This window comes from Oncorhynchus masou, unplaced genomic scaffold, assembly GCF_036934945.1.
Source record: "Oncorhynchus masou masou isolate Uvic2021 unplaced genomic scaffold, UVic_Omas_1.1 unplaced_scaffold_2759, whole genome shotgun sequence".
Taxonomy (NCBI): Eukaryota; Metazoa; Chordata; class Actinopteri; order Salmoniformes; family Salmonidae; genus Oncorhynchus; species Oncorhynchus masou.
The window spans coordinates 9,436-21,597 of record NW_027009190.1 but is presented as its reverse complement, the minus strand read 5'-3'; the positions used below and the strand labels follow the sequence as shown (position 1 = coordinate 21,597).

Below are 12,162 nucleotides of genomic sequence, written 5' to 3'. Positions count from 1 at the left end.
AAAGTTTATGTAAATAAGCCAGCTGCAGCATAATTTGTTATGTGACCTGATTTCTCTGGCTCTAAACAGCCCATTATTAACTGCCATGTTTATCCTCACATCTGAAGTGTCAGCCATATTGTTATTTAAAGGCCCAGTGGAGTCAAAAAACAACCTTCTGCACAACAACACTCCCCACTCTGAGCCAACTCCTGTGCTCTGTTGGGTGAGACTTTTGAGTGGCATGTGTTCTTGCACCGAAGATGAAGAGTTTGAGCTCTGCCCTGGACAGAACTGAATGCACGCTGCCAGTGGCGTGTATTCATGGGTGGCAAGGGAGGCCAGGCTTCCCCCCAAAAACGTACCAAGAAAAATAAAACAAATCTTGAGTCTCTATGTGTTTCATAATTTTTGAAACAGCGCCCCTCTGTCTTGGTATATGTAGGCCATCTATTTGATGCCCCCTGGTCCAAAAGAGTATGGCGATGTTGCTGCAAGCCAGCGAGCACCCTTGAATAAAAAAAGTATCAAATAATAGCAAATCAGCATTGAGCGAAACTGAGTGAGCTCAACTGTGAATGGTCCTGGCATTCTAAAAAAGTGTCAAGGGAAGCCAGTTTGGATTTGGCTTCACTCCTATCTAATCGCATTGAGAGCATAGGTCATTGACAGAAACAACTTGAATTGTTGCACCTCCTTTTGATTTCCTCCAGCGGCTAGCTAGCTAAAATTGTCCCTTTCCTTTAGGCCTATACAGTATATCACGGTCACAAGGCATATTAACCAACAGATTATAGAGCAAACAACGCAATTATCACAACATATAGGTTGTAACCGCTACTGTCTGTTACACAAACATGTTCAATCATAGAGACATGTACAGATATCACGCTTGTTGTTGGCCGACTTTTATGGAGAAGTTAGATTTTATTTGTCTCCACTATTGACTTAACGTTGTTTATGACCAGGCTCTTTGCAGTTAAGTAAGTTTGATGTGCGTCAGTGCATGCCGTTAACATTCCCATCAGCAGGTAACTTTCAGATAATGGTCCTTTTTCCAGTCTCATTCATCATCACTGTCCCGAGTGGGCTTCTCTGTGTGTGCATCCATCAGACTATACTGTCAACCAGAGAGTTCCCCCCTCCAGCGATCTATTCAATATGAATAAACATAAAGGAAACTAACGTGTAGAGAAGTAACACCATGTGTGTGTATCACATGGGTATGTGTGAATCTCACTCCCCAGACTGAAGTAGACCCACTTATGGCGCGACTGGTAAGATGCTTCAGCAGGGCGGTCACGTACGTTTGCAAGGAAAGGTCCTGTGCTCGAGCCTAGGTATGAGCCGATTCAGGAGGAAGCGGTACTTGCTAGGCAAGCTGCGTGAGGTCCGTTACAGGTGGTGCGGTGACCCAGATCTGCAGTTTCGCTCAGATCAATCCTGGGGACTGGGGTTGCTGTAGAGTAAGTTAGGGGTGTGAATGTAGAAACTTACTCCTTAGCCTGAAGTTGTGCCGCTGAGGAGCTTGCTTTTCAGTGGCGCGACTGGTAAGACGATTCAGGAGGGTGGACAGTGTGTTTGAAAGGCAGGCGCCAAATAGATCGAAAGAACATTCTGTGTTGTAGAATGCAACAAAATCTAGAGGAAAAAGAAACACACACCTATTTAGGCGAGGTGCTGGCTAGCAGAGTGGAAAACTTGAAAATAAAGGAGAGCTGCACACTCTAAGAGCTCAGATGCAAAAAATGAATGCCCAACGTTTCGACAGGCAAACTGTCTTCACCAGGGTATGAACGCAACACATTCATTATTAATGAAACATGGGCCCATCGGAGAAGAGAGAGGAGAGGAATCAGAGAGACAGCCTGGACAAGTGAGGGATGGAGGGTTGGAGGTGGAGATGGTGGAGATCAACCGCAGTGGGAGAGGATGGGTAAATTTGAGCTATTTAGGTATGTGGTGTTGTAAGGCAATCCACAACTATGAACTATGTCAGCAATCCCACCTCCTGCCTTACAACACCTGTCTCGGAGTCACCGATTGCATTTATATAATTAGCTGATATGACCTCACAGCCTAACAATGTCCTACGATTCAGTCCTATGTTTGAATCAGATACACACCTTGGTGTGATAATATGTGAGAGCATGTGTTCCAAATGGCAACCTATTCTCTATACACTGCTCTACTTATGACCAGAGCCCATCAACAACAACTTGATTTACAACATGTTTTGCAAACACCAACTGTCAGGTTTGTGAGCCACTTTGGGTGGAACAGAATGGAAAAATTCAAACCAGCTACTTTTGTGTTATTTCAGGAAATACTGTAATAAAAGGGTTTGCTTTCCTCTAACCGAGTAATGTTGGTTACCTCTCAACAATGCAAAGACACCCCAAAAAGCCTGGAGTGACACCAATGCTTCTATGGAAAAACACCACAAGGGAAATAGTTAAATAACATACTTTTTATTCACTTGAAAACCATAAAATATTCTCTACCCGTTGAACTATTGTGATTATATAACTTTTATTCATCTTAATGAAGGTAGTGTAAATGTCTAGTGCTCTAAGTAAATACTATGAATTAGATTAAACAAATGTACATACACTACTGTTTTGTTTATGTCCGACCATATCTCCATTTGGCCTAAAAATGCTATTTCATTCTCAGTCCAGACAAGACTCAGCCCTCATGAATCCATGTACTTCATGACTAATATTATCCGTAGGTATTTTTTACTTCATGAGTTTGTAGGAAATAGCCCATAACATTATCGAACACAGCATTGCGCATCATCTTTATGCATGTGGATCATAAAATTATTGGAGCAAAGAGAGACCACTCAGACTGCTTTACAAAACAAGATAGAGCGCTGTTTATTCATAGGACAACTCATTTTTGGTTACAGAAACATCCAGTTGAAAATAAAATATTTCATAACTTCAAAATAAGCCTTTTTGGGGACAATCTCTCAGAATGCAACCTGTCACTCTCCGGATAATCCTATATTGTAGTATCATAACAATATTCCTATATCACATATCGTTCTGATGTAACAGTTTTAGTTTGCCATCAACTTCTAACTTACATTCAGACCAATTCAATTCACAAGCACTTGAGCAGGTAAGAGTTGCAGAAAGCTCCGCGAGGACAGTCGCACATTTTGCCGATTCTTGCGCCCTTTCTCACTGCGCACTGCTCTCCAACGTCGCACTGAAAAAAGAAGGAACACAAAATAAGACCGTGTGCGACATTTTTGCCAACAGATGCAAATGTCTGTGGGGCCATATCCACCTGTCACCACATCAGATCACATCATCCACAAAACATGGCACATGAACGCATTTAGTGAAAGTTAAAATGTTGAAATGTAGTTTTACGCGCCAGTTTAGGCAATCCGTTTTTCAAAATATAGGTCGTTCCATTTTTAGAAGGTTCGTTCAAATTGTTAAATTTACCGTAGGGACTTGGCCGAATTTCTTTTCCCAGAATGGAAGTCTCTTGGTCTGCAGCTTTTTAAGAACGTCATGTAGTGCTCCAAGCTGTGGGAAATATTGACACATTAGAATGAGAAATCCTTCCAAAGCAGACCTTTCAAATAGACAAAAATCTAATGCTCATTAACCATTAAAGTCGCAGGTTTTACTAGATAGAATAGAAACTAGATAGAAACTTACCAGTTGCTTTTCGTTGGTCAAATTCGGATCTTTGGGGTAGAAGTCTCTCACACTTCTTGTGTCGAGGTCCAATTCGGAATCCGAGTAGTCAATTTCAGCACTAAGAACGATGGACAGCAACACCGCGCAAACCACCGCTCTGGTCCATAGCCTGGAGCTCTCCATGGTCCTAATGAGATTGCGCACAGTAGAAGATATCATTCGTCTCCAAAAGGTCCGGTTCTAATACTCCAGTTACCGCAATCCAAACACCTTTTATCTGTGTACCGCCGTGGCCGAAGTCTATGACTTCCGTTGCGCCACCTTAACCATAGATTTTTCATGCGTAAGAGAGATGGCGTGGGTGAGTCATTACGTAAAGTTGGATGGCTTGTAATTGCTTAAAGTTGTGGGCGCTCCTACAAGGCACAGCTTACTCACTTTTTTTCATTGACGACATGAGATGTTTTCTATGACATGGTACAGTGCCTTCAGAAAGAATTCAGACCCCTTGACTTTTTCCACATTTTGTAACGTTACAGCCTTATTCTAAAATGGATTCAATTGTTTCACCCCTCATCAATCTACACACAATACCATCAATCATCAATCTACACACAATACCCCATAATGACAAAGCAAAAACAGTTTTTTTAACGTTTGCTCATTTATTTAAAAAAAAGAAATATCACATTTACATAAGTATTCAGACCCTTTACTCAGTACTTTGTTGAAGCACCTTTGGCAGGGATTACAGCCTCGATTCTTCTTCGGTATGATGCTAAAAGCTTGGCACTCTGCAGATCCTCTAAAGCTCTGTCAGGTTGGATGGGGAGTGTTGCTGCACAGCTATTTTCTGTTCTCTTCATAGATGTTCGATCGGGTTCAAGGCCTTGGTTTTGCTGGGCCACTCAAGGACATTCAGAGACGTGTCCCGAAGCCACTCCTGCATTGTCTTTGCTGTGTGCTTAGGGTCATTGTCTTGTTGGAAGGTGAGCCTTCGCCCCAGTCTGAGGTTCCGAGCGCTCTGGAACAGGTTTTCATCAAGGATCTCTCTGTACTTTGCTCCGTTCATCTTTGCCTTGTTCCTGACTAGTCTCCCGGTCCCTGCCACTGAAAAACATCCCCACGGCATGATGCTGCCACCACCATGCTTCACCGTAGGGATGGTGCCAGGTTTCCTCCAGATGTGACACTTGGCATTCAGGCCAAAGAGTTCAATCATGGTTTCATCAGACCAGAGAATCTTGTTTCTCGTGGTCTGAGAGTCTTTAGGTGGCTTTTGGCAAACTCCAAGCGGGCTATCATGTGCCTTTTACTGAGGAGTGGCTTCCGTCTGGCCACTCTACCATAAAGGCCTGATTGGTGGAGTGCTGAAGAGATGGTTGTCCTTCTGGAAGATTCTCCCATATCCACAGAGGAACTCTAGAGCTCTGTCAGAGCAACCATCGGGTTCTTGGTCACCTCCCTAACGAATGCCCTTCTCCCTCAATTGCTCAGTTTGGCTGGGTGGCCAGCTCTAGGAAGAGTCCTGGTGGTTCAAAACTTCTTCCATTTAAGAATGATGGAGGCCACTGTGTTCTTGGGGACCTTCAATGTTACAGAAATGTTTTTGTACCCTTCCCGAGCTGTGCCTCGACATAATCTTGTCTCTGAGCTCTACAGACAATTCCTTCGACCTCATGGCTTGGTTTTTGCTCTGGCATGCACTGCCATCTGTGGGACCTTATATAGACAGGTGTGTGCCTTTTCAAATCATGCCCAATCAATTGAATTTACCACAGGTGGACTCCAATCAAGTTGTAGAAACATCTCAAGGATGATCAATGGAAACAGGATGCACCTGAGCTCAATTTCGAGTCTCATATCAAAGGGTCTGAATACTTATGTAAATAAGGTATTTCTGTTTTTTATTTTTAATGCATTTGCAAAAATGTCTAAAAACCTGTTTTCACTTCGTGGTTATGGAGCATTGTGTGTACATTGCTGAGATGTTTTTATTTAATTTATCCATTGTAGAATAAGGCTGTAACTCAACAAAATGTGGAAAGGTCTGAATACTTTCCGAAGGCACTGTTTGTACCAGAAAGACCACCCCCATATGCATGTTGGACGGGATGACGTTTGGAGAGGGGTCATTTGTTGGCAGAGGAAAGACGGAAGAAAAAGTGTTGCTCGGATAGAGAATGCCGCTTGCAACGCCAGGGTTGAGAGTTCGAATCTCACGGAGGACCAGTACAAAACGTATGTACTCACAACTGTAAGTCGCCCTAAATAATAGCTTCTGCTAAATTACGTAAATAGTTACGCTATATCAGTGTAGGGGATTTTATCAAATAATTACACCAGTTTTATAGTGTATTTTGGACACATTACAGATTACACGTGAAAAAGAAAATGTAGGACTATAGTTTTAGTTACCTCTGGTGCCATGTGCTGTAAGTTTATGTCACATTTTCTCGCCAAATAATCATGGCATTCAGAAATCATCTTACGGCAAATATGTGACCATGTCTTTGTGTGTCACCTCTCCCCTCGTTCTGTGAAGAGACTTGGTTGGGAAACAGACTGAACTGGTCAGAACTGCACATGACGCACTACCCTACTCATCTTTAACCATTCTGTGCATTAAGACAATTAACCACAACACAAGCAGGGTTATCGTGTAGAGATGATCATTAGAAATATTGTCACAGATCACAGAAGGATATACTGTGTTGCTGTCTTGCGGTTACATTATGTTTTGTTCTTGATCATCTCGGTTTCTGACGGCAGCATCAAGTGTCTCCGGGTTCGGAGCTGGCTATTCACGAAACATCCGAGACATCTCTTTTGATCTCTTGTTTCCGCGATATCCCAGTTTCCTGTCTGTCAGCCCGAGACGGAGATGAGGACTTGAGCGCTTTGATTGCGCTGGAGCTGCTGCGCGTTTGTGTGAGTCACTACTCTATTTTCCAATTACCGACTTAGACGCCGATAGGCCTATTAAAACATTTTTATTCACAGCAGATTAAAAAAACATGTTTATTAGCAGTGGTGGAAACGTACCCAATTTGTCATGGGCAACTTTTTCTCAAGTAAAAGTGAAAGTCACCCAGTGAAATGCCACTTGAGTAAAAGTCTAAAAGTATCTGGTTTTAAATGTACTTAAGTAAAGTGGTGGAAAAAGTACCCAATTGTCATACTTGAGTAAAAGTTTTAAAAAAGAGGAAAAAGTAAATGATATTGGCTACATCAAATGTTTTAAATAAGCAAACCAGTTGGCACAATTTTCTTGTTTAAAAAAAAATTAGGGACAGTCGGGTGCAGGTTTCTTACCGTTCCACTCAAGCCAATTTCCATAACTAATTTGTTATTATTTGTGATCAGTTTGCTTTGCTTTTATTGAACGTAGGTCTACACAAAGATGTCTGCATTTGTGTTGAGTTGTGATGTTTTGCATTGTGTTGTTGCCATGGTTTTATTCAACAGCAAATCAGCTGCTAGTAGAGCTTCTCCTCTCATTCATGTATTTCCTAACTAGACCCAACAACAAAGCACCAATTAACCTACAAATGGAGGGTCAAGGAAATGAATCTTTTTATTGATCATGGTGGCAGCCAAAGCCAACCCACATTCTGGGAAATTCAGATAATTAGAACCAGATTTCTGTCAGACCAAATAAATCAACCTTGGTGGTATACATAGGGCCTACTTCAATCCATCAATGTAGAAGGCGTCAGGCACTGACTGCAAAACTTAGTCTGGCTCGACTTTTTACTGCAACAACAGTAGTTACTCCATATATGCTTTTTTAAATCTACAATTGAATGGAAAAGTTTCATTAGACAAGACTCCAATATTTGTGTTGATCTGTCACACATAAAACACAAAAATACCAACAAGCAGAACAAACACAACAAACACAGTCAACACCACACAATGTCATATAAAGAGCTCCAGACCATGATATTTATTGATTGATTTTATTTTATGTTTGTGTGTGTGTGTGTGTGTTTAGGAGTGCAATAGGGAGGAGACAAGTGAAAATACAGTAGAAAAGTACAAGAGAGAGACAGGATCCAGGTTAAATGTTATCCAACTTGTTTTCCCTGAGTGAGGGATTCTGTTATGATGGTATGAAGGCACACTTCCTTTCTCAGCTCTTCTAAGAGCCATCAAATCAAATCAAAATTATTTATATAGCCCTTCGTACATCAGCTGATATCTCAAAGTGCTGTACAGAAACCCAGCCTAAAACCCCAAACAGCAAGCAATGCAGGTGTAGAAGCACGGTGGCTAGCAAAAACTCCCTAGAAAGGACAAAACCTAGGAAGAAACCTAGAGAGGAACCAGGCTATGTGGGGTGGCCAGTCCTGTTCTGGCTGTGCCGGGTGGAGATTATAACAGAACATGGCCAAGATGTTCAAATGTTCATAAATGACCAGCATGGTCAAATAATAATAATCACAGGCAGAACAGTTGAAACTGGAGCAGCAGCATGGCCAGGTGGACTGGGGACAGCAAGGAGTCATCATGCCCGGTAGTCCTGAGGCATGGTCCTAGGGCTCAGGTCCTCAGAGAGAAGAAAGAAAGAGAGAAAGAGAGAATTAGAGAGAGCATACATAAATTCACACAGGACACCGGATAGGACAAGAGAAGTACTCCAGATATAACAAACTGACCCTAGCCCCCCGACACATAAACTACTGCAGCATAAATACTGGAGGCTGAGACAGGAGGGGTCAGGAGACACTATGGCCCCATCCGATGACACCCCCGGACAGGGCCAAACAGGAAGGATATAACCCCACCCACTTTGCCAAAGCACAGCCCCCACACCACTAGCCATGCATTTACACTGCAGCTGTCATCCACACGAAGAACACTATATACTGTATATTTACTCAAAATGTAAAGTGTTTGTCCCATGTTTCATGAGCTGAAGTAAAAGATCCCAGATATTTCCATATGCACAAAAAGCTTATTTCTCTCCAATTTGGTGCACAAATTTGTTTACATCTCTGTTTGTGAGCATTTCTCCTTTTCCAAGATAATCCATCCATCTGTTGTGGCATATCAAAGGCTGATTAAACAGCATGATCATTACACAGGTGCACCTTTTGCAGGAGACAATAAAAGTACCACGGATGTCTCAAGTTTTGAAGGAGCGTGCAATTGGCATGATGACTGCAGGAATGTCCACCAGAGCTGTTGCCAGAGAATTGAATGTTCATTTCTCTACCATAAACCGGCTACAACGTCGTTTTAGAGCCTCCACATCCGGCTTCTTTATCTGAGACCAGCCACCCAGACAGCTGATGAAACTAGGCAGTATTTTTGTGTGTAATAAAGCCCTTTTGTGGGGAAAACTAATTCTGATTTGCTGGGCCTGGCTCCCCAGTGGGTAGGCCTGGCTCCCAAGTGGGTGGGCATTTGCCCTCCCAGGCCTATCCATGGCTTTGCCCCTGCCCGTGTGAAATCCATAGATTAGGGCATAATTCATTCATTTCAATTGACTGATTTCCTTATATAAACTGCAACTCAGTAAGATGGTTGAAATTGTTCCATGTTGCGTTGACTGTTTTTCAGTATATATATATATAGCTACATCTGTTCTTCATGCACACATTCCAGATATAACTGCAGCCAAGTTGGAGGGTGAAGTTGCCCTAGAAACTGATCTTGGTCAGCTTTCCATTTCCTCACTAATGGTTAAGGTTAAGATTGGTGGAGGGGACACTGGATCTGTACCTAGGGGAAACTTCACCCTGGAGCCAGTTACAATCCACATTCATAGTCCACATTATGCTGACCTGACAGAAAAGTTGTTAACTTTCCACTAATCCAAAACTTGTAATGAAATCCAAAACTTTCCAGGTTTCCAACACCCAGCAATTTGTTGCAGATACTAAATTAAAAGGCCATAACAATTGTTTGTGTGTGTGTGTTACAGCCTGTGGTGTGTGTGTGTGTGTGTGTGTGTATTACTGCTTGTGTGTGAGTGTGTGTTACTGCCTGTGTGTGTTATTGCCTGCTTGTGTATCAATGTTGCCTTCCTGTCTTTGAAGTAAATTCCTAGCTGAAAGGCGTTGCTGTTATGTAGGAGATCTCATCCTTCATTATTTCCTCCCTTAATTATCCCTTTCTCCCCTCTTCCTTCTCTCTTCCATCTTCCTCCCCTCTTTCTCCCTTCTTCATTCTCTCTTCCTCCCCTCTTCCTTCCATCTTCCTCCCTTCTTCATTCTCTCTTCCTCCCCCTTTCCTTCTCTCTTCCTCCCCTCTTCCTTCCATCTTCCTCCAATCTTTTTCCCTTCTTCATTCTCTCTTCCTCCCCTCTTTCTCCACTCTTCCTCCCCCCTTCCTCCCCTCTTCCTCCCCTCTTCCTCTCCTCTTCCTCCCCTCTTCTTCCCCTCTTCCTCCCCTCTTCCTCCTCTCTTCATTCCATCTTCCTCCTTTCTCCCTAATAAGATCCCACTTCTGCTGTTGTTTGTCTTATCGAGACTCCCAAATCCTCTCTTTGTAGCCTATCTCCCCTGTGTGTGTGTGTGCTTGCATGTGTGTGTGCTTGCGTGTGTGTGTGTATGAGCGTGCATGTGTGTGTGCATGCATGCGTGCATGTTTGTGTGTGTGTTTCAGTAGGGTCTAATTATCAAGCCAAAAAGGACTTTGCGATGCTGCCATTGATTCTACGTGGGAGTGGATGATTACGTCCTTCTCACCTCAGATATTTAAATGTTGTTTACTCTCTCACAGTAGAGGGCAATCATAAGATCTGGGCTCAAATGAACACAAAGAAGATGGCTGAATCCCAACTGGCAGCCTATTCCCTATATGGCTTTGCTCAAAAGTAGAGCACTATATATACAGTATAGGGAATGTGGTGCCATTTGGGACGTAGAGGAGAAGACAGCATCCTGCTCTGCACCCAGCTGCTGCGTCATGGCAGAGGGAGTTGGAACAAAGCTAGAAATCTTGTCCTTCGTGGGAATAAACTTGGACTTGCGCCTCACGTCTTTCTTGAGAAGATTCATTGTATACTCACACACACACACACACACACACACACACACACACACACACACACACACACACACACACACACACACACACACACACACACACACACACACACACACACACACACACACACACACACACACACACAGTCTTCTTTATCTTTATCCCCATCAGCTGATGCTGGGGTCCAATTCGTCTCTGATCTGTGAGTTGAGTTTTTAGTTCAGTTTAGTTTTATGTAGTATATGGCAGCTAAAAGCAGGGTTGCCAAAGTTACAACTTGTTTGGAAAGCTCTGGGAAAAGTAGACTTTCAATATGTAAGAAAGTTAGACTGTCTCCTCTCTAACCTTCCTGTCTATTTCTGTGGAACCTCTTGAGCTTTGCTGTGGTGAAGCTGTGATTACCTGCACCACCAAGTCAAATCTGCTCTATCCTCATCTCTTCTCCATCTCCTCTCCTCTCCTTCATCTGCACTGATTGGAAAATACTTGGCAGGTGAAAACAATATGGTGGCTGCTCATCATTAGGCTGGCTTACACCTGGTCAGTCCTTTCAGATAAGAGCAATCAAGGAAAGGAGATGAGGATAGAAGCGGTTATGGAGCGGGCCAAGAGCTTCAAGTTCCTTGGCATCCACATCACTAAGGACTTAACATGGTCCACACACACCCATACAGTCGTGAAGAGACCTGTAACTTCTTCTTTAAGAGGCTCCTCTGTCCCCCACTCGTTACCTGTATTAATGACACCTGTTTGAACTTGTTATCAGTATAAAAGACACCTGTCCACAACCTCAAACAGTTACACTCCAAACTCCACTATGGCCAAGACCAAAGAGCTGTCAAAGGACACCAGAAACAAAATTGTAGACCTGCACCAGGCTGGGAAGACTGAATCTGCAATAGGTAAGCAGCTTGGTTTGAAGAAATCAACTGTGGGAGCAATTATTAGGGAATGGAAGAAATACAAGACCACTGATAATCTCCCTCGATCTGGGGCTCCACGCAAGATCTCACCCCGTGATCACAAGAACGGTGAGCAAAAATCCCAGAACCACACGGGGGGACCTAGTGAATGACCTGCAGAGAGCTGGGACCAAAGTAACAAAGCCTACCATCAGTAACACACTATGCTGCCAGGGACTCAAATCCTGCAGTGCCAGACGTGTCCCCCTGCTTAAGCCAGTACATGTCCAGGCCCGTCTGAAGTTTGCTCGAGAGCATTTGGATGATCCAGAAGAAGATTGGGAGAATATCATATGGTCAGATAAAACCAAAATATAACTTTCTGGTAAAAACTCAACTTGTCGTGTTTAGAGGACAATGAATGGGGCCATGTATCGTGAGATTTTGAGTGAAAACCTCCTTCAATCAGCAAGGGCATTGAAGATGAAACGTGGCTGGGTCTTTCAGCATGACAATGATCCCAAACACACCGCCCGGGCAACGAAGGAGTGGCTTTGTAAGAAGCATTTCAAGGTCATGGAGTGGCCTAGCCAGTCTCCAGATCTCAACCCCATAGA

General features: G+C 43.2%; 1 protein-coding gene across 1 annotated transcript; it reads right to left on the bottom strand.

Annotated features, from left to right (window-relative positions):
• Positions 1–2,833: 2,833 nt before the first annotated feature.
• On the bottom strand, positions 2,834–4,012 carry LOC135533870 (cocaine- and amphetamine-regulated transcript protein-like). The gene is made up of 3 exons (XM_064961074.1): positions 3,663–4,012; positions 3,444–3,527; positions 2,834–3,198 (listed from the first exon to the last, which is right to left on the bottom strand). Exons 1-3 carry the CDS (start codon positions 3,861–3,863, stop codon positions 3,091–3,093), a joined length of 393 nt encoding a protein of 130 aa, XP_064817146.1. The 5' UTR covers positions 3,864–4,012; the 3' UTR covers positions 2,834–3,090.
• Positions 4,013–12,162: the final 8,150 nt, after the last annotated feature.